Source organism: Oncorhynchus clarkii, chromosome 16 (genome assembly GCF_045791955.1).
Source record: "Oncorhynchus clarkii lewisi isolate Uvic-CL-2024 chromosome 16, UVic_Ocla_1.0, whole genome shotgun sequence".
NCBI classification, from domain to species: domain Eukaryota; kingdom Metazoa; phylum Chordata; class Actinopteri; order Salmoniformes; family Salmonidae; genus Oncorhynchus; species Oncorhynchus clarkii.
The window spans coordinates 73,317,718-73,336,758 of NC_092162.1; the positions used below are offsets into that span (position 1 = coordinate 73,317,718).

The 19,041-nt window shown below is 42.8% G+C and overlaps 1 protein-coding gene across 1 annotated transcript in view; it reads left to right on the forward strand.

The window, feature by feature from the left end:
- Window positions 1-19,041, forward strand: part of LOC139369009 (membrane-associated guanylate kinase, WW and PDZ domain-containing protein 3-like) — a 91,823-nt gene that overhangs the window by 39,618 nt on the left and 33,164 nt on the right. Inside the window, exons 6-10 of the mRNA XM_071108575.1 lie at window positions 442-622; window positions 3,558-3,628; window positions 6,186-6,353; window positions 10,642-11,188; window positions 11,690-12,191. Coding sequence (XP_070964676.1) covers window positions 442-622; window positions 3,558-3,628; window positions 6,186-6,353; window positions 10,642-11,188; window positions 11,690-12,191 — 1,469 coding nt within the window. The remainder of the gene's footprint in view (window positions 1-441; window positions 623-3,557; window positions 3,629-6,185; window positions 6,354-10,641; window positions 11,189-11,689; window positions 12,192-19,041) is intronic.

The following is a 19,041-nucleotide window of genomic DNA, read 5'->3' on the forward strand; positions in this document are numbered from 1 at the left end:
CTGTTCTCATCCTCCTAGATCTATCTGCTGCCTTCAACACCGTGAACCATCAGATCCTCCTCTCCACCCTCTCAGGGCTGGGTGTCTCAGACTCTATCAGATCCTCCTCTCCATCCTCTATTAAATGTAGTGCACTATACAGGACCCATAGGGATCTGATTAAATGTAGTGCACTATACAGGACCCATAGGGCTCTGGTTAAATGTAGTGCACTATACAGGACCCATAGGGCTCTGATTAAAAGTAGGGCACTATTTAGGACCCATAGCGCTCTGATTAAAAGTATTCCCCTAATTTGGGAATAGGTTGAAATTTGGGATAAACATTGACTAAAGACAGACATCTGTTTACATCTGGGCCCTTGATTGGAGCTTACAGCGGCCAGAGTTAAAAGGCTATTTCAAGGCTGTGTGTGTGTGTGTGTGTGTTTTGTCTTGGCAGCGGGGTCAGTAGGTGCCAGCAGTGCCCCGCCCACAGCCAAATCTCTTAGCCAATCGTGGGAAGGCAGGGATGGCGTCGGAGAGGAGAACGGAGGGAGCGGCATCACCACACGAGGCGGAGTGACACTACCAGAGAACTGGGAGCTGGCCTTCAGTAACTCAGGAGAGGCTTACTACATAGAGTGAGTAGAGACAGGAGAGAGAAAGAACTGGGAGCTGGCCTTCAGTAACTCAGGAGAGGCTTACTACATAGAGTGAGTAGAGACAGGAGAGAGAGAGTTTTACTACATAGAGTAGAAACAGGAGGGAGAGAGAGGAGAGAGAGGGGAGAGAGGAGAGAGAGGAGAGAGAGAGAGAGTTTTACTACATAGAGTGAGTAGAGACAGGAGAGAGAGAGGAGAGAGAGGAGAGAGAGAGAGAGAGAGAGTTTTACTACATAGAGTAGAGACAGGAGAGAGAGAGGAGAGAGAGAGGAGAGAGAGGAGAGCTTTACTACATAGAGACAGGAGAGAGAGAGTTTTACTACATAGAGTGAGTAGAGACAGGAGAGAGAGAGAGGAGACAGAGGAGAGCGAGAGAGAGGAGAGAGAGAGAGAGTTTTACTACATAGAGTAGAGACAGGAGAGAGAGAGGAGAGAGAGAGAGAGAGAGAGAGAGATGAGAGAGAGAGAGAGAGGAGAGATAGAGAGAGAGAGAGAGAGGAGAGAGAGAGGAGAGAGAGAGAGAGAGGAGAGAGAGGAGAGAGAGAGAGAGAGAGAGAGAGAGGAGAGAGAGAGAGTTTTACTACATATAGTAGAGACAGGAGAGAGAGAGGAGAGAGAGAGAGTTTTACTACATAGAGTAGAGACAGGAGAGAGAGAGGAGAGAGAGAGAGAGTTTTACTACATAGAGTAGAGACAGGAGGGAGAGAGATGAGAGAGAGAGGAGAAACGTACTACATAGAGTAGAGACAGGAGGGAGAGGAGAGAGAGAGAGAGGAGTTTTTCACTACGTAGAGAGAGGAGATTTTACTACATAGAGAGAGGAGAGAGAGGAGAGTTTTACTACTTAGAGAGAGGAGAGAGAGGAGAGTTTTACTACATAGAGACAGGAGAGAGGAGAGAGGAGAGAGAGGAGAGTTTTACTACATAGAGAGAGGAGGGAGAGGAGAGTTTTACTACATAGAGAGAGGAGAGAGAGGAGAGTGTTACTACATAGAGACAGGAGAGAGGAGAGAGAGGAGAGAGAGGAGAGTTTTACTACATAGAGACAGGAGAGAGAGGAGAGAAATGAGTTTTACTACATAGAGACAGGAGAGAGGAGAGAGAGGAGAGAGAGGAGAGAGAGGAGAGTTTTACTACATAGAGACAGGAGAGAGGAGAGAGAGGAGAGAGAGGAGAGTTTTACTACATAGGGACAGGAGAGAGGAGAGACAGGAGAGAGTGGAGAGAGGAGAGTTTTACTACATAGAGAGAGGAGAGAGAGGAGAGTTTTACTATATAGAGAGAGGAAAGAGAGGAGAGAGAGGAGAGAGAGGAGAGTTTTACTACATAGAGAGAGGAGAGAGAGGAGAGTTTTACTACATAGAGACAGGAGAGAGAGGAGAGAGAGGAGAGATTTACTACATAGAGAGAGGAGAGAGAGGAGAGTTTTACTACATAGAGACAGGAGAGAGGAGAGAGAGGAGAGAGGAGAGAGAGGAGAGAGGAGAGTTTTACTACATAGAGACAGGAGAGAGGAGAGAGGAGAGAGAGGAGAGTTTTACTACATAGAGACAGGAGAGAGGAGAGAGAGGAGAGAGGAGAGAGAGGAGAGAGAGTAGAGTTTTACTACATAGAGACAGGAGAGAGGAGAGAGGAGAGAGAGGAGAGTTTTACTACATAGAGAGAGGAGAGAGGAGAGAGAGGAGAGTTTTACTATATAGAGAGCGGAGAAAGAGGAGAGAGAGGAGAGAGAGGAGAATTTTACTACATAGAGAGAGGAGAGAGATGAGAGTTTTACTACATAGAGACAGGAGAGAGGAGAGAGGAGAGAGAGGAGAGTTTTACTACATAGAGAGAGGAGAGAGAGGAGAGTTGTACTATATAGAGAGAGGAGAGAGAGGAGAGAGAGGAGAGTTTTACTACATAGAGAGAGGAGAGAGAGGAGAGAGAGGAGAGTGTTACTACATATAGACAGGAGAGAGGAGAGAGAGGAGAGAGAGGAGAGAGAGGAGAGTTTTACTACATAGAGACAGGAGAGAGAGGAGTTTTACTACATAGAGACAGGAGAGAGGAGAGAGGAGAGAGAGGAGAGTTTTACTACATAGAGACAGGAGAGAGGAGAGAGAGTAGAGAGAGGAGAGAGAGGAGAGTTTTACTACATAGAGACAGGAGAGAGGAGAGAGGAGAGACAGGAGAGAGTGGAGAGAGAGGAGAGTTTTACTACATAGAGAGAGGAGAGAGAGGAGAGTTTTACTATATAGAGAGAGGAGAGAGAGGAGAGAGAGGAGAGTTTTACTACATAGAGAGAGGAGAGAGAGGAGAGTTTTACTACATAGAGACAGGAGAGAGGAGAGAGGAGAGAGAGGAGAGAGAGGAGAGTTTTACTACATAGAGAGAGGAGAGAGGAGAGAGAGGAGAGTTTTACTATATAGAGAGCGGAGAGAGAGGAGAGAGAGAAGAGAGAGGAGAGAGAGGAGAGTTTTACTACATAGAGAGAGGAGAGAGAGGAGAGTTTTACTGCATAGAGACAGGAGAGAGGAGAGAGGAGAGAGAGGAGAGTTTTACTACATAGAGAGAGGAGAGTTTTACTACATAGAGACAGGAGAGAGGAGAGGGAGGATAGTTTTACTACATAGAGATAGGAGAGAGAGGAGAGAGAGGAGAGTTTTACTATATAGAGAGAGGAGAGAGAGGAGTTTTACTACTTAGAGAGAGGAGAGAGAGGAGAGTTTTACTACATAGAGACAGGAGAGAGAGGAGAGAGAGGAGAGTTTTACTACATAGAGTGTAGAGAGAATATAACTTTACTACATAGAGTGTAGAGAGAATATAACTTTACTACATAGAGTGGTTGGAGAGTGTAGAGCTTATGATGATTAGGTTGGTGGTGATAATGATGATGATGGTGGAGGGGGTGATCTCTTCCTCCCCTCAGTCACATCTCTAAGACAACCAGCTGGCTGGACCCCAGAGATCAGAGCAGGGAGATCCTCAGCGAGACAGACAGTGAGTCTACCTACCTTATCCTCCTCTGTTTTCCCTGTCAGCTCTCAAATTAATCTCTTGACATTATTAGAAATATAATTTACTCTCTCTCTCCCCCCCCTATATCTCCCTCCTACCCATACTCCCCATCCTCTCCCTCCTACCCCCTCTTTCCCCCCCCTATATCTCCCTCCTTCTCATCCCCTCCCATACTCCCCTCCCAGTCTCTCATCTCACTTTGTCTCTTTCATATTTTGTTGTGTGTTGTCTAACACTGAGACAGCATTCAGTTCTACTGAAATGGAGTCGTGAATTAGAGATATATTTTCATATTGTCGTCTGCTCGTGATAAAAATATGTCTGTTAGTCATGAGACTACATATTTTTATCATTGAACTGCAGAGGGCGCCAGAGAATCAGTTGTTAAACCTGTTCAGAGACAGCCGCCGTGCGGTAGCTCTGTCTTGTCTGTTATGTGAATACACATGGACAGTCTATCATAGATGTATGTGAATACACATGGACAGTCTATCATAGATATATGTGAATACACATGGACAGTCTATCATAGATACAGTGCCTTGCGAAAATATTCGGCCCCCTTGAACTTTGCGACCTTTTGCCACATTTCAGGCTTCAAACATAAAGATATAAAACTGTATTTTTTTGTGAAGAATCAACAACAAGTGGGACACAATCATGAAGTGGAACGACATTTATTGGATATTTCAAACTTTTTTAACAAATCAAAAACTGAAAAATTGGGCGTGCAAAATTATTCAGCCCCTTTACTTTCAGTGCAGGAAACTCTCTCCAGAAGTTCAGTGAGGATCTCTGAATGATCCAATGTTGACCTAAATGACTAATGATGATAAATACAATCCACCTGTGTGTAATCAAGTCTCCGTATAAATGCACCTGCACTGTGATAGTCTCAGAGGTCCGTTAAAAGCGCAGTCAGCATCATGAAGAACAAGGAACACACCAGGCAGGTCCGAGATACTGTTGTGAAGAAGTTTAAAGCCGGATTTGGATACAAAAAGATTTCCCAAGCTTTAAACATCCCAAGGAGCACTGTGCAAGCGATAATATTGAAATGGAAGGAGTATCAGACCACTGCAAATCTACCAAGACCTGGCCGTCCCTCTAAACTTTCAGCCCATACAAGGAGAAGACTGATCAGAGATGCAGCCAAGAGGCCCATGATCACTCTGGATGAACTGCAGAGATCTACAGCTGAGGTGGGAGACTCTGTCCATAGGACAACAATCAGTCGTATATTGCACAAATCTGGCCTTTATGGAAGAGTGGCAAGAAGAAAGCCATTTCTTAAAGATATCCATAAAAAGTGTTGTTTAAAGTTTGCCACAAGCCACCTGGGAGACACACCAAACATGTGGAAGAAGGTGCTCTGGTCAGATGAAACGAAAATTGAACTTTTTGGCAACAATGCAAAATGTTATGTTTGGCGTAAAAGCAACACAGCTCATCACCCTGAACACACCATGCCCACTGTCAAACATGGTGGTGGCAGCATCATGGTTTGGGCCTGCTTTTCTTCAGCAGGGACAGGGAAGATGGTTAAAATTGATGGGAAGATGGATGGAGCCAAATACAGGACCATTCTGGAAGAAAACCTGATGGAGTCTGCAAAAGACCTGAGACTGGGACGGAGATTTGTCTTCCAACAAGACAATGATCCAAAACATAAAGCAAAATCTACAATGGAATGGTTCAAAAATAAACATATCCAGGTGTTAGAATGGCCAAGTCAAAGTCCAGACCTGAATCCAATCGAGAATCTGTGGAAAGAACTGAAAACTGCTGTTCACAAATGCTCTCCATCCAACCTCACTGAGCTCGAGCTGTTTTGCAAGGAGGAATGGGAAAAAAATTCAGTCTCTCGATGTGCAAAACTGATAGAGACATACCCCAAGCGACTTACAGCTGTAATCGCAGCAAAAGGTGGCGCTACAAAGTATTAACTTAAGGGGGCTGAATAATTTTGCACGCCCAATTTTTCAGTTTTTGATTTGTTAAAAAAGTTTGAAATATCCAATAAATGTCGTTCCACTTCATGATTGTGTCCCACTTGTTGCTGATTCTTCACAAAAAAATACAGTTTTATATCTTTATGTTTGAAGCCTGAAATGTGGCAAAAGGTCGCAAAGTTCAAGGGGGCCGAATACTTTCGCAAGGCACTGTATATGTGAATACACATGGACAGTCTATCATAGATATATGTGAATACACATGGACAGTCTATCATAGATATATGTGAATACACATGGACAGTCTATCATAGATATATGTGAATACACATGGACAGTCTATCATAGATATATGTGAATACACATGGACAGTCTATTATAGATATATGTGAATACACATGGACAGTCTATCATAGATATAGCGAGAAGTCGCCTGGCCTGTGCAATCTGAGAGACGTCTGGAGAAACCAGGACTGATTTGACTTTAATGAGTCTAGCCCTGGGTAAATAAAAGACAAATAAATACTAGGCGTAGGTAGGATCCTTACAACAGGAAACTAATGGTCTGTGTCCCTGTCCCCTGCCAGTACCTGTTTTCACGGACCAGCCAGCAGAGCTGAAGGGTTACTCCATCCACACCCGTTTGTCTAAAGGGCTGCAGGGTTTCGGCTTCAACATAGTAGGAGGAAGCAGGCAGAGAGAGTTTCTCCAGGTCTACAGCGTTACACCAGGAGGACCACCCGCTCTCAACACAGGTAGGATTAACACAGGTAGCATTAACACAAGTAGGAGGAAGCAGGCAGAGAGAGTTTCTCCAGGTCTACAGCGTTACACCAGGAGGACCACCCGCTCTCAACACAGGTAGCATTAACACAGGTACACTCAATACAGGTAGCATTAACACAGGTAGCATTAACACAGGTAGGATTAACACAGGTAGGATTAACACAGGTAGCATTAACACAGGTAGGATTAACACAGGTAGCATTAACACAGGTAGGAGGAAGCAGGCAGAGAGAGTTTCTCCAGGTCTACAGCGTTACACCAGGAGGACCACCCGCTCTCAACACAGGTAGAATTAACACAGGTAGAATTAACACAGGTAGGATTAACACAGGTAGCATTAACACAGGTAGAATTAACACAGGTAGAATTAACACAGGTAGAATTAACACAGGTAGAATTAACACAGGTAGGATTAACACAGGTAGGATTAACACAGGTAGCATTAACACAGGTAGGATTAACACAGGTAGGATTAACACAGGTAGGTTTAACACAGCTGGATTAACAGAGGTAGGATTAACACAGGTAGGATTAACACAGGTAGGTTTAACACAGGTAGCATTAACACAGGTAGGATTAACACAGGTAGGTTTAACACAGGTAGGTTTAACACAGGTAGGTTTAATACAGGTAGGATTAACACAGCTGGATTAACAGAGGTAGGATTAACACAGGTAGGATTAACACAGGTAGGTTTAACACAGGTAGGTTTAACACAGGTAGGATTAACACAGGTAGGTTTAACACAGCTGGATTAACACAGGTACATTCATCACAGGAAGGATTAACACAGGTAGGTTTAACACAGGTAGGACTAACACGGGTAGGATTAACACAGGTAGGACTAATACAGGTAGTACTAACACAGGTAGAACTAACACAGATAGGGCTAACACAGGTAGGACTAACACAGGTAGGTTTAACACAGGTAGGACTAACACAGGTAGGATTAACACAGGTAGGACTAACACAGGTAGGTTTAACACAGGTAGGACTAACACAGGTAGGATTAACGGTAGGATTAACACAGGTAGGATTAACACAGGTAGGACTAACACAGATAGGACTAACACAGGTAGGATTAACACAGGTAGGTTTAATAGAGGTAGGACTAACACAGGTAGGATTAACACAGGTAGGACTAACACAGGTAGGTTTAACGCAGGTAAAACGAACACAGATAGGATTAACACAGGTAGGATTAACACAGGTAGGACTAACACAGGTAGGTTTAACACAGGTAGGACTAACACAGTAATGCTTAACACAGGTTGGATGTGCACAGGTAGGTTTTGCACAGGTAGGATTTGTACAGGTAGGATTAACACAGGTAGGATTAACACAGGTAGTTTTAACACAGGTAGGATTAACACAGGTAGGATTAACACAGGTAGGATTTACACAGGTAGGACTAACACAGGTATGTTTAACACAGGCAGGATTAACACAGGTAGGTTTAACACAGGTAAGACTAACACAGGTAGGACTAACACAGGTATGCTTAACACAGGTAGAATTTGCACAGGTAGGTTTTGCACAGGTAGGATTTGTACAGGTAGGATTAACACAGGTAGGATTAACACAGGTAGGATTAACACAGGTAGGATAGACACAGGTAGGACAGGCACATGTAGGATTAACACATGTAGGACTAACACATGTAGGATTAACACAGGTATGATTAACACAGGTAGGATTAACACAGGTAGGATAGACACATGTATGATAGACACATGAAGGATAGACACAGGTAGGATAAACACAGGTAGGACAAACACAGGTAGGACAAACACAGGTAGGACTAACACAGGTAGGATAGACACAGGTAGATTTAACACAGGTAGGTTTAACACAGGTAGGACTAACACAGGTAGGATAGACACAGGTAGGATTAACACAGGTAGGATTAACACAGGTAGGTTTAACACAGGTAGGACTAACACAGGTAGGATAGACACAGGTAGGATTAACACTGGTAGGATTAACACTGGTATGTTTAACACAGGTACACTCACCACAGGTAGCATAACCTCAAGCTAGTCATACATAACAGTGGTTATCGAGTTGTTGTTATTTCTGGAGGCCTGTACTGGTGAGACTGAGAGACGGAGCAAGAGAGTTGAAAAGATTTGAAGGGAGTTGAACATTTGTAGAGAGTTGAAGATTTGAAGGGGGTTGAAGATTTGAAGAGACCTGAACATGGAAGGGAGGATAAAATATAAAAACAAGCCTGTTTCTAGTCTCTCTGCTATATCCTCTATCTCTCCTTTCATTGCTTTCTCCACTCTCAGCCTCTCTCTCTGCGTCCCAAATGATGTGTGATTGTGAAGTTTTCTCTTGAACATAATCTCCAGATGGGTATAATACACAGAGGAGAAATAGAAACTCAACAATTTCACTGAGTTACAGTTCGTTTAAGGAAATCTGTCAATTCAAATCAATTCATCGGGCCCTAATCTCTGGAATTTCACATGACTGGGCAGGGGTAGATTGTATGTTTGGATTTCAGCTCATGAAACGATCACTTTACATGTGTTAATATATTTTTTGGGTTTAATTATTTTTTTCTGATTCATTAAGAAATCTACATTTAGATACCTGTATGTGTTTTTGGTTGTTGAGTCAATGCCAATTTCAAGCTTTTCTTTTTCCTTTTTCCTAATCCTGCTTTGTAGTGGTATACCCTTCCCATCTACACCTAATCCCTAGAATATAATCGCACTGGCACACACACACACACACACACACACACACACACACACGCTATCACCTCTCATACAAATGTGGTGCAATAAGCCCCTACTGGCAGCTACAGTCGTCCTATATTCACTCAATGATACTGAAGGTTCACTACACACTGAAATTATATATTGTAGTGGATGCTATAAGACATTATCTATTGTAGTTGATGATATAACACATTATCTATTGTGGTGGATGATATAACACATTATCTATTGTGGTGGATGATATAACACATTATCTATTGTAGTGGATGATATAACACATTATCTATTGTAGTGGATGATATAACACAGTATCTATTGTAGTGGATGATATAACACATTATCTATTGTGGTGGATGATATAACACATTATCTATTGTAGTGTATGATATAACACATTATCTATTGTAGTGGATGATATAACACATTATATATTGTAGTGGATGCTATAAGACATTATCTATTGTGGTGGATGATATAACACATTATCTATTGTAGTGTATGATATAACACATTATCTATTGTAGTGGATGATATAACACATTATATATTGTAGTGGATGCTATAAGACATTATCTATTGTAGTGGATGATATAACACATTATATATTGTAGTGGATGCTATAAGACATTATCTATTGTAGTTGATGATATAACACATTATCTATTGTGGTGGATGATATAACACATTATCTATTGTAGTGGATGATATAACACATTATCTATTGTGGTGGATGATATAACACATTATCTATTGTAGTGGATGATATAACACATTATCTATTGTAGTGGATGATATAACACATTATCTATTGTAGTGTATGATATAACATATAACACATTATCTATTATCTATTGTAGTGGATGATATAACACATTATCTATTATCTATTGTAGTGGATGATATAACACATGATCTATTGTAGTGTATGATATAACATATAACACATTATCTATTATCTATTGTAGTGGATGATATAACACATGATCTATTATCTATTGTAGTGTATGATATACCACATTATCTATTGTAGTGTATGATATAACACATGATCTATTATAGTGTATGATATAACATATAACACATTATCTATTGTAGTGTATGATATAACATATAACACATTATCTATTGTAGTGTATGATATAACATATAACACATTATCTATTGTAGTGTTTGATATAACACATTATCTATTCTCTCTCTCTCTCTCTCTCTCTCTCTCTCTCTCTCTCTCTCTCTCTGTCTCTCTCTCTCTCTCTCTCTCTCTCTCTCTGTCTCTCTCTCTCGCTCTCTCTCTCTCGCTCTCTGTCTCTCTCTCTCTCCCCTCTCTCTCTTTCTCTCTCTCTCTCCCTCTCTCTCTCTCTCTCTGTCTCTCTCTCTCTCCCTCTCTCTCTCTCTCTCTCTCTCTCTCTCTCTCTCTCTCTCTCTCTCTCTCTCTCTCTCTCTCTCTCTCTCTCTCTCTCTCTCTCTCTCTCTCTCTCTCTCTCTCTCTCTCTCTCTCTCTCTCTCTCTCTCTCTCTCTGTTCTCCAGCTGATATCCTGGTCTACATCAATGACAGCTGTGTCCTGGGTCTGTCTCATAAAGAGGTGGTAGAGATGTTGAAGTCTGTCCCTATGGGTCACAGTGTGGACGTTGTGTTACGGAGAGGCTATCCCATGCTCTACAACCCAGACGGCTGTCCCAAACAACCCCTGACCTCCTCCTCTCCTCGGGAAGCCCTCAGCGCTGCAGCCACTCCTCCCTCCACAGCCACTGCCCAGTCCCTTTCCTGTCCCAGCCCTGCTGAGCCCCCCCACACCCACCCCCCTGGCCTGGCTAACCTCAATCGGACCCTGTCTCATCACAACGGCAACTATCTCAGAGTGGCGGGAAACTCTGGATCAGGGCTGGACGCTAACGGAAACGCGGCACCACCCTCCTACCCGCTGTCTAACGGTGTCCCGGGCTCTTCTGCCAGCTCAGCCTGTGCCCCTTCCTCCTCTCACAGTAGGGGCATCCCCCCTCCTCCCCCTCCTGAATCAACCTCAGCGTCCACCAGCCAGAGTGACTCAGAGGCCTTGGGTGGATGGACACAAAGGTAACTAACCCTAAATAACTAAGTGACCAACTGACTAACTAACCCTAACTAACCAATTGCCAAGATGGACTGAGTTCATAGCTGATGATCTTGGCCATGTTGTTATAATCTCAACCCGGCACAGCCAGAAGAGGTCTGGCCACCCCTCATAGCCTGGTTCCTCTCTAGGTTTCTTCCTAGGTTTTGGCTTTTCTAGGGAGTTTTTCCTAGCCACAGTGCTTCTACACCTGCATTGCTTGCTGTTTTGGGGTTTTAGGCTGGGTTTCTGTACAGCACTTTGAGACATCAGCTGATGTTAGCTGATATATATAAATAAATATATATATAAATTGATTTGATGATATGAGAGAAAAGTGCTGCCTATGGTTCGAACACAAAGTGCAACAGCCAATCAGATCAGATGTGCGGTTCACAGTTCTTAGTTTCCTGTGTGTGTGTATCAGTCGGGTACAGAATATCATTAACGCCTCTCTTCCTCCTCTTCCTCCTCTTCCCTCTCAGATGGTCTCTGATGCGCTACAATGGTAACTCCCTCCCCACCTCCTCCTCCAAGGTCCACCATCGGAGTGACCTCTCAACCTCCACCCTGCCCATCACCCTGTCCAAGCTGCCCCTGTCCCAGCCGGAGGTGGGCACCGCCACCACTCCTGGTGCCCCCTGCCAGCGGCCTCCCGTGCCCCAGACGTCCCTCATGGCCGGCCCGCCTACGGAGGTCCCCCCTTGCGGCTTCAACGGCTGCCCCGCCAGCGCCCACCCCCGGGTGAGCCACAGCCCGACCGGCGAGGGTGTACCCGTAGGGTCTGGAGGAGGGGAGCTGCTCCCTGTGCCCCTGGGGAGGAGTGAGGGGGGTGGGATGGGGTTCAGTGTGACGGCGGGGGGGAAGGGGGGGCAGCTGGCCCTGGTGAAGAGGGTCTGGGACAGAAGGCAGTGCTCCTCCCTGCAGACAGGGGATGCTATAGTGAAGATCGATGGAGCTGACGTGCAGAGTCTCAGCTTCGCTCAGGTACAGTTTGACTGGCTTCGGAGACAGCTCTACGGTTACAGACCGTCATTTGGTTTGGTTATGAGGTTGATTGTCATTTATTTCAGCAACCCTCAATAGTAATCATCAATCTCTGGAGTAAGTTTATTCTGACAACATTGAGTAATCTTATTGGCATTTGGACTGACACAGAAAGACAGAAGAGCTTTAAGGTTTACTAGATGACAGAAGAGCTTTAAGGTTTACTAGATGACAGAAGAGCTGTAAGGTTTACTATATGACAGAAGAGTTGTAAGGTTTACTAGATGACAGAAGAGCTTTAAGGTTTACTAGATGACAGAAGAGCTGTAAGGTTTACTATATGACAGAAGAGTTGTAAGGTTTACTAGATGACAGAAGAGCTTTAAGGTTTACTAGATGACAGAAGAGCTGTAAGGTTTACTGGAAGGCAGGAAGACAGAAGAGCTTTAAGGTTTACTAGATGACAGGATGACAGAAGAGCTTTAAGGTTTACTAGATGACAGGATGACAGAAGAGCTTTAAGGTTTACTAGATGACAGAAGAGCTTTAATGTTTACTAGATGACAGGATGACAGAAGAGCTTTAAGGTTTACTAGATGACAGAAGAGCTGTAAGGTTTACTAAATGACAGAAGAGCTTTAAGGTTTACTAGATGACAGAAGAGCTTTAAGGTTTACTAGATGACAGAAGAGCTTTAAGGTTTACTAGATGACAGAAGAGCTTTAAGGTTTACTAGATGACAGAATAACTTCAAGGTTTACTAGATGACAGAAGAGCTTTAAGGTTTACTAGATGACAGGATGACAGAAGAGCTTTAAGGTTTACTAGATGACAGAAGAGCTTTAAGGTTTACTAGATGACAGAAGAGCTTTAAGGTTTACTAGATGACAGGATGACAGAAGAGCTTTAAGGTTTACTAGATGACAGAAGAGCTTTAAGGTTTACTAGATGACAGGATGACAGAAGAGCTTTAAGGTTTACTAGATGACAGAAGAGCTGTAGGTTTACTAGATGACAGAAGAGCTTTAAGGTTTACTAGATGACAGGATGACAGAAGAGCTTTAAGGTTTACTAGATGACAGAAGAGCTTTAAGGTTTACTAGATGACAGAAGAGCTGTAAGGTTTACTAGATGACAGAAGAGCTTTAAGGTTTACTAGATGACAGAAGAGCTTTAAGGTTTACTAGATGACAGAAGAGCTGTAAAGTTTACTGGAAGACAGGAAGACAGAAGAGCTTTAAGGTTTACTAGATGACAGGATGACAGAAGAGCTTTAAGGTTTACTAGATGACAGGATGACAGAAGAGCTTTAAGGTTTACTAGATGACAGAAGAGCTTTAAGGTTTACTAGATGACAGAAGAGCTGTAAGGTTTACTATATGACAGAAGAGTTGTAAGGTTTACTAGATGACAGAAGAGCTTTAAGGCTTACTAGATGACAGAAGAGCTGTAAGGTTTACTGGAAGACAGGAAGACAGAAGAGCTTTAAGGTTTACTAGATGACAGGATGACAGAAGAGCTTTAAGGTTTACTAGATGACAGGATGACAGAAGAGCTTTAAGGTTTACTAGATGACAGAAGAGCTTTAATGTTTACTAGATGACAGGATAACAGAAGAGCTTTAAGGTTTACTAGATGGCAGAAGAGCTGTAAGGTTTACTAGATGAAAGAAGAGCTTTAAGGTTTACTAGATGACAGGATGACAGAAGAGCTTTAAGGTTTACTAGATGACAGAAGAGCTTTAAGGTTTACTAGATGACAGGATGACAGAAGAGCTTTAACGTTTACTAGATGACAGAAGAGCTTTAATGTTTACTAGATGACAGGATAACAGAAGAGCTTTAAGGTTTACTAGATGGCAGAAGAGCTGTAAGGTTTACTAGATGACAGAAGAGCTTTAAGGTTTACTAGATGACAGGATGACAGAAGAGCTTTAAGGTTTACTAGATGACAGAAGAGCTTTAAGGTTTACTAGATGACAGAAGAGCTTTAAGGTTTACTAGATGACAGGATGACAGAAGAGCTTTAAGGTTTACTAGATGACAGAAGAGCTTTAAGGTTTACTAGATGACAGGATGACAGAAGAGCTTTAAGGTTTACTAGAAGAGCTGTAAGGTTTACTAGATGACAGAAGAACTTTAAGGTTTACTAGATGACAGGATGACAGAAGAGCTGTAAGGTTTACTAGATGACAGGATGACAGAAGAACTTTAAGGTTTACTAGATGACAGGATGAAAGAAGAGCTGTAAGGTTTACTATATGACAGAAGAGCTGTAAGGTTTACTAGATGACAGAAAAACTTTAAGGTTTACTAGATGACAGGATGACAGAAGAGCTGTAAGGTTTACTAGTTGACAGAATAGCTTCAAGGTTTACTAGATGACAGGAAGTTGTAAGGTTTACTAGATGACAGGAAGTTGTAAGGTTTACTAGTTGACAGAATAGCTTCAAGGTTTACTAGATGACAGGAAGTTGTAAGGTTTACTAGATGACAGGAAGGTAAGGTTTACTAGATGACAGGAAGTTGTAAGGTTTACTGGATGTTAGAATACCTTCATGTGAAGAAGGTGTCCCTTTAGTGTGAGATGTAAATTAACCAATATTTTGACCTATGTTAATGTTGACCTGTATAATAATGTTGACCTGTATAATAATGTTGACCTGTATGATAATGTTGACCAGTATAGTAATGTTGACCTATATTATAATGTTGACCTGTATAATAATGTTGACCTGTATAATAATGTTGACCTGTATGATAATGTTGACCTGTATAATAATGTTGCCCTATATAATAATGTAGACCTGTATAATAATGTTGACCTGTACAGTACCTGTATAATAATGTTGACCTGTTTAATAATGTTGACCTGTATGATAATGTTGACCTATGTTAATGTTGACCTGTATAATAATGTTGACCTGTATAATAATGTTGACCTATATAATAATGTTGACCTGTATAATAATGTTGACCTGTATAATAATATTGACCTGTACAGTACCTGTATAATAATGTTGACCTGTTTAATAAAGTTGACCTGTATGATAATGTTGACCTATGTTAATGTTGACCTGTATGATAATGTTGACCTATGTTAATGTTGACCTGTATGATAATGTTGCCCTGTATGATAATGCTGACCTATATAATAATGTTGACCTGTATAGTAATGTTGACCTGTATAATAATGTTGACCTGTATAATAATGTTGACCTGTATAATAATGTTGACCTGTTTAATAATGTTGACCTTTATAATAATGTTGACCTGTACAATAATGTTGACCTGTATAATAATGTTGACCTGTATGATAATGCTGACCTATATAATAATGTTGACCTGTATAATAATGTTGACCTGTATGATAATGCTGACCTATATAATAATGTTGACCTGTATAATAATGTTGACCTGTATAATAATGTTGACCTGTATAATAATGTTGACCTGTATAGTAATGTTGACCTGTATAATAATGTTGACCTGTATAATAATGTTGACCTGTATAATAATGTTGACCTGTTTAATAATGTTGACCTTTATAATAATGTTGACCTGTACAATAATGTTGACCTGTATAATAATGTTGACCTGTATGATAATGTTGACCTGTATAATAATGTTGACCTATATAATAATGTTGACCTGTATAATAATGTTGACCTGTATAATAATGTTGACCTGTATAATAATGTTGACCTATGTTAATGTTGACCTGTATAATAATGTTGACCTGTATAACCTGGATGACCTGGATTGATGGCAGCATTCGAGTGAAACTGAAAGCCCGAACCACTTGCTTTTAATCAGGGCAAGGTGACTGGAAACATGACCGAATACAAACAGTGTAACTATTCCCTCCGCAAGGCAATCAAACAAGCTAAGCGTCAGTATAGAGACAAAGTAGAATCTCAATTCAACGGCTCAGACACAAGAGGTATGTGGCAGGGTCTACAGTCAATCACGGATTACAAAAAGAAAACCAGCCCTGTCACGGACCAGGATGTCAAGCTCCCAGGCAGACTAAATAACTTTTTTGCCCGCTTTGAGGACAATACAGTGCCACTGACACGGCCCGCAACTAAAACATGCGGACTCTCCTTCACTGCAGCCAACGTGAGGAAAACATTTAAACGTGTTAACCCCCGCAAGGCTGCAGGCCCAGACGGCATCCCCAGCCGCGCCCTCAGAGCATGCGCAGACCAGCTGGCCGGTGTGTGGTATGGACATATTCAATCAATCCCTATCCCAGTCTGTTGTTCCCACATGCTTCAAGAGGGCCACCATTGTTCCTGTTCCCAAGAAAGCTAAGGTAACTGAGCTAAACGACTACCGCCCCGTAGCACTCACTTCCGTCATCATGAAGTGCTTTGAGAGACTAGTCAAGGACCATATCACCTCCACCCTACCTGACACCCTAGACCCACTCCAATTTGCTTACCGCCCAAATAGGTCCACAGACGATGCAATCTCAACCACACTGCACACTGCCCTAACCCATCTGGACAAGAGGAATACCTATGTGAGAATGCTGTTCATCGACTACAGCTCGGCATTTAACACCATAGTGTCCTCCAAGCTCGTCATCAAGCTCGAGACCCTGGGTCTCGACCCCGCCCTGTGCAACTGGGTACTGGACTTCCTGACGGGCCGCCCCCAGGTGGTGAGGGTAGGCAACAACATTTCCACCCCGCTGATCCTCAACACTGGGGCCCCACAAGGGTGCGTTCTGAGCCCTCTTCTGTACTCCCTGTTCACCCACGACTGCGTGGCCACGCACGCCTCCAACTCAATCATCAAGTTTGCGGACGACACAACAGTTGTAGGCTTGATTACCAACAACGACGAGACGGCCTACAGGGAGGAGGTGAGGGCCCTCGGAGTGTGGTGTCAGGAAAATAACCCCACACTCAACGTCAACAAAACTAAGGAGATGATTGTGGACTTCAGGAAACAGCAGAGGGAACACCTCCCTATCCACATCGATGGAACAGTAGTGGAGAGGGTAGTAAGTTTTAAGTTCCTCGGCGTACACATCACAGACAAACTGAATTGGTCCACCCACACAGACAGCATCGTGAAGAAGGCGCAGCAGCGCCTCTTCAACCTCAGGAGGCTGAAGAAATCCGGCTTGTCATCAAAAGCACTCACAAACTTCTACAGATGCACAATCGAGAGCATCCTGTCGGTCTGTATCACCGCCTGGTACGGCAACTGCTCCGCCCACAACCGTAAGGCTCTCCAGAGGGTAGTGAGGTCTGCACAACGCATCACCGGGGGCAAACTACCTGCCCTCCAGGACACCTACACCACCCGATGTCACAGGAAGGCCATAAAGATCAACAAGGACAACAACCACCCGAGCCACTGCCTGTTCACCCCGCTATCATCCAGAAGGCGAGGTCAGTACAGGTGCATCAAAGCTGGGACCGAGAGACTGAAAAACAGCTTCTATCTCAAGGCCATCAGACTTTTAAACAGCCACCACTAACATTGAGTGGCTGCTGCCAACACACTGACTCAACTCCAGCCACTTTAATAATGGGAATTGATGGGAAATGATGTAAAATATATCACTAACCACTTTAAACAATGCTACCTAATATAATGTTTACATACCCTACATTATTCATCTCATATGTATATGTATATACTGTACTCTATATCATCTACTGCATCTTTATGTAAACATGTATCACTAGCCACTTTAACTATGCCACTTTGTTTACATACTCATCTCATATGTATATACTGCACTCAATACCATGTATTGTATCTTGCCTATGCCGCTCTGTACCATCACTCATTCATATATCTTTATATACATATTCTTTATCCCCTTACACTTGTAAGGTAGTAGTTTTGGAATTGTTAGCTAGATTACTTGTTGGTTATTACTGCATTATATTTCCGGCGCCGACAGAGATGGCCGCCTCGCTTCGCGTTCCTAGGAAACTATGCAGTTTTTTGTTTTTTTACGTGTTATTTCTTACATTAGTACCCCAGGTCATCTTAGGTTTCATCACATACAGTCGAGAAGAACTACTGAATATAAGATCAGCGTCAACTCACCATCAGTACGACCAAGAATACGCTTTTCGCGACGCGGATCCTGTGCTCTGCCTTACAAACAGGACAACGGAGTGGATCCCATGCAGCGACCCAAAAAAACGACTCAGAAAAAGAGGGAAACGAGGCGGTCTTCTGGTCAGACTCCGGAGACGGGCACACCGTGCACCATTCCCTAGCATTCTTCTTGCCAATGTCCAGTCTCTTGACAACAAGGTTGATGAAATCCGAGCAAGGGTAGCATTCCAGAGGGACATCAGAGACTGTAACGTTCTTTGCTTCACGGAAACGTGGCTTACTGGAGAGACGCTATCCGAAGCGGTGCAGCCAACAGGTTTCTCCACGCATCGCGCAGACAGGAAAAAACATCTTTCTGGTAAAAAGAGGGGCGGGGGCGTATGACTTATGACTAACGTGACATGGTGTGATGAAAGAAACATACAAGAACTCAAATCCTTCTGTTCACCTGATTTAGAATTCCTCACAATCAAATGTAGACCGCATTATCTACCAAGAGAATTCTCTTCGATTATAATCACAGCCGTATATATCCCCCCCCAAGCAGACACATCGTTGGCTCTGAATGAACTTTATTTGACTCTTTGCAAACTGGAAACCATTTATCCGGAGGCTGCATTCATTGTAGCTGGGGATTTTAACAAGGCTAATCTGAAAACAAGACTCCCCAAATTTTATCAGCATATCGATTGCGCAACCAGGGGTGGAAAGACCTGGGATCATTGTTACTCTAACTTCCGCGACGCATATAAGGCCCT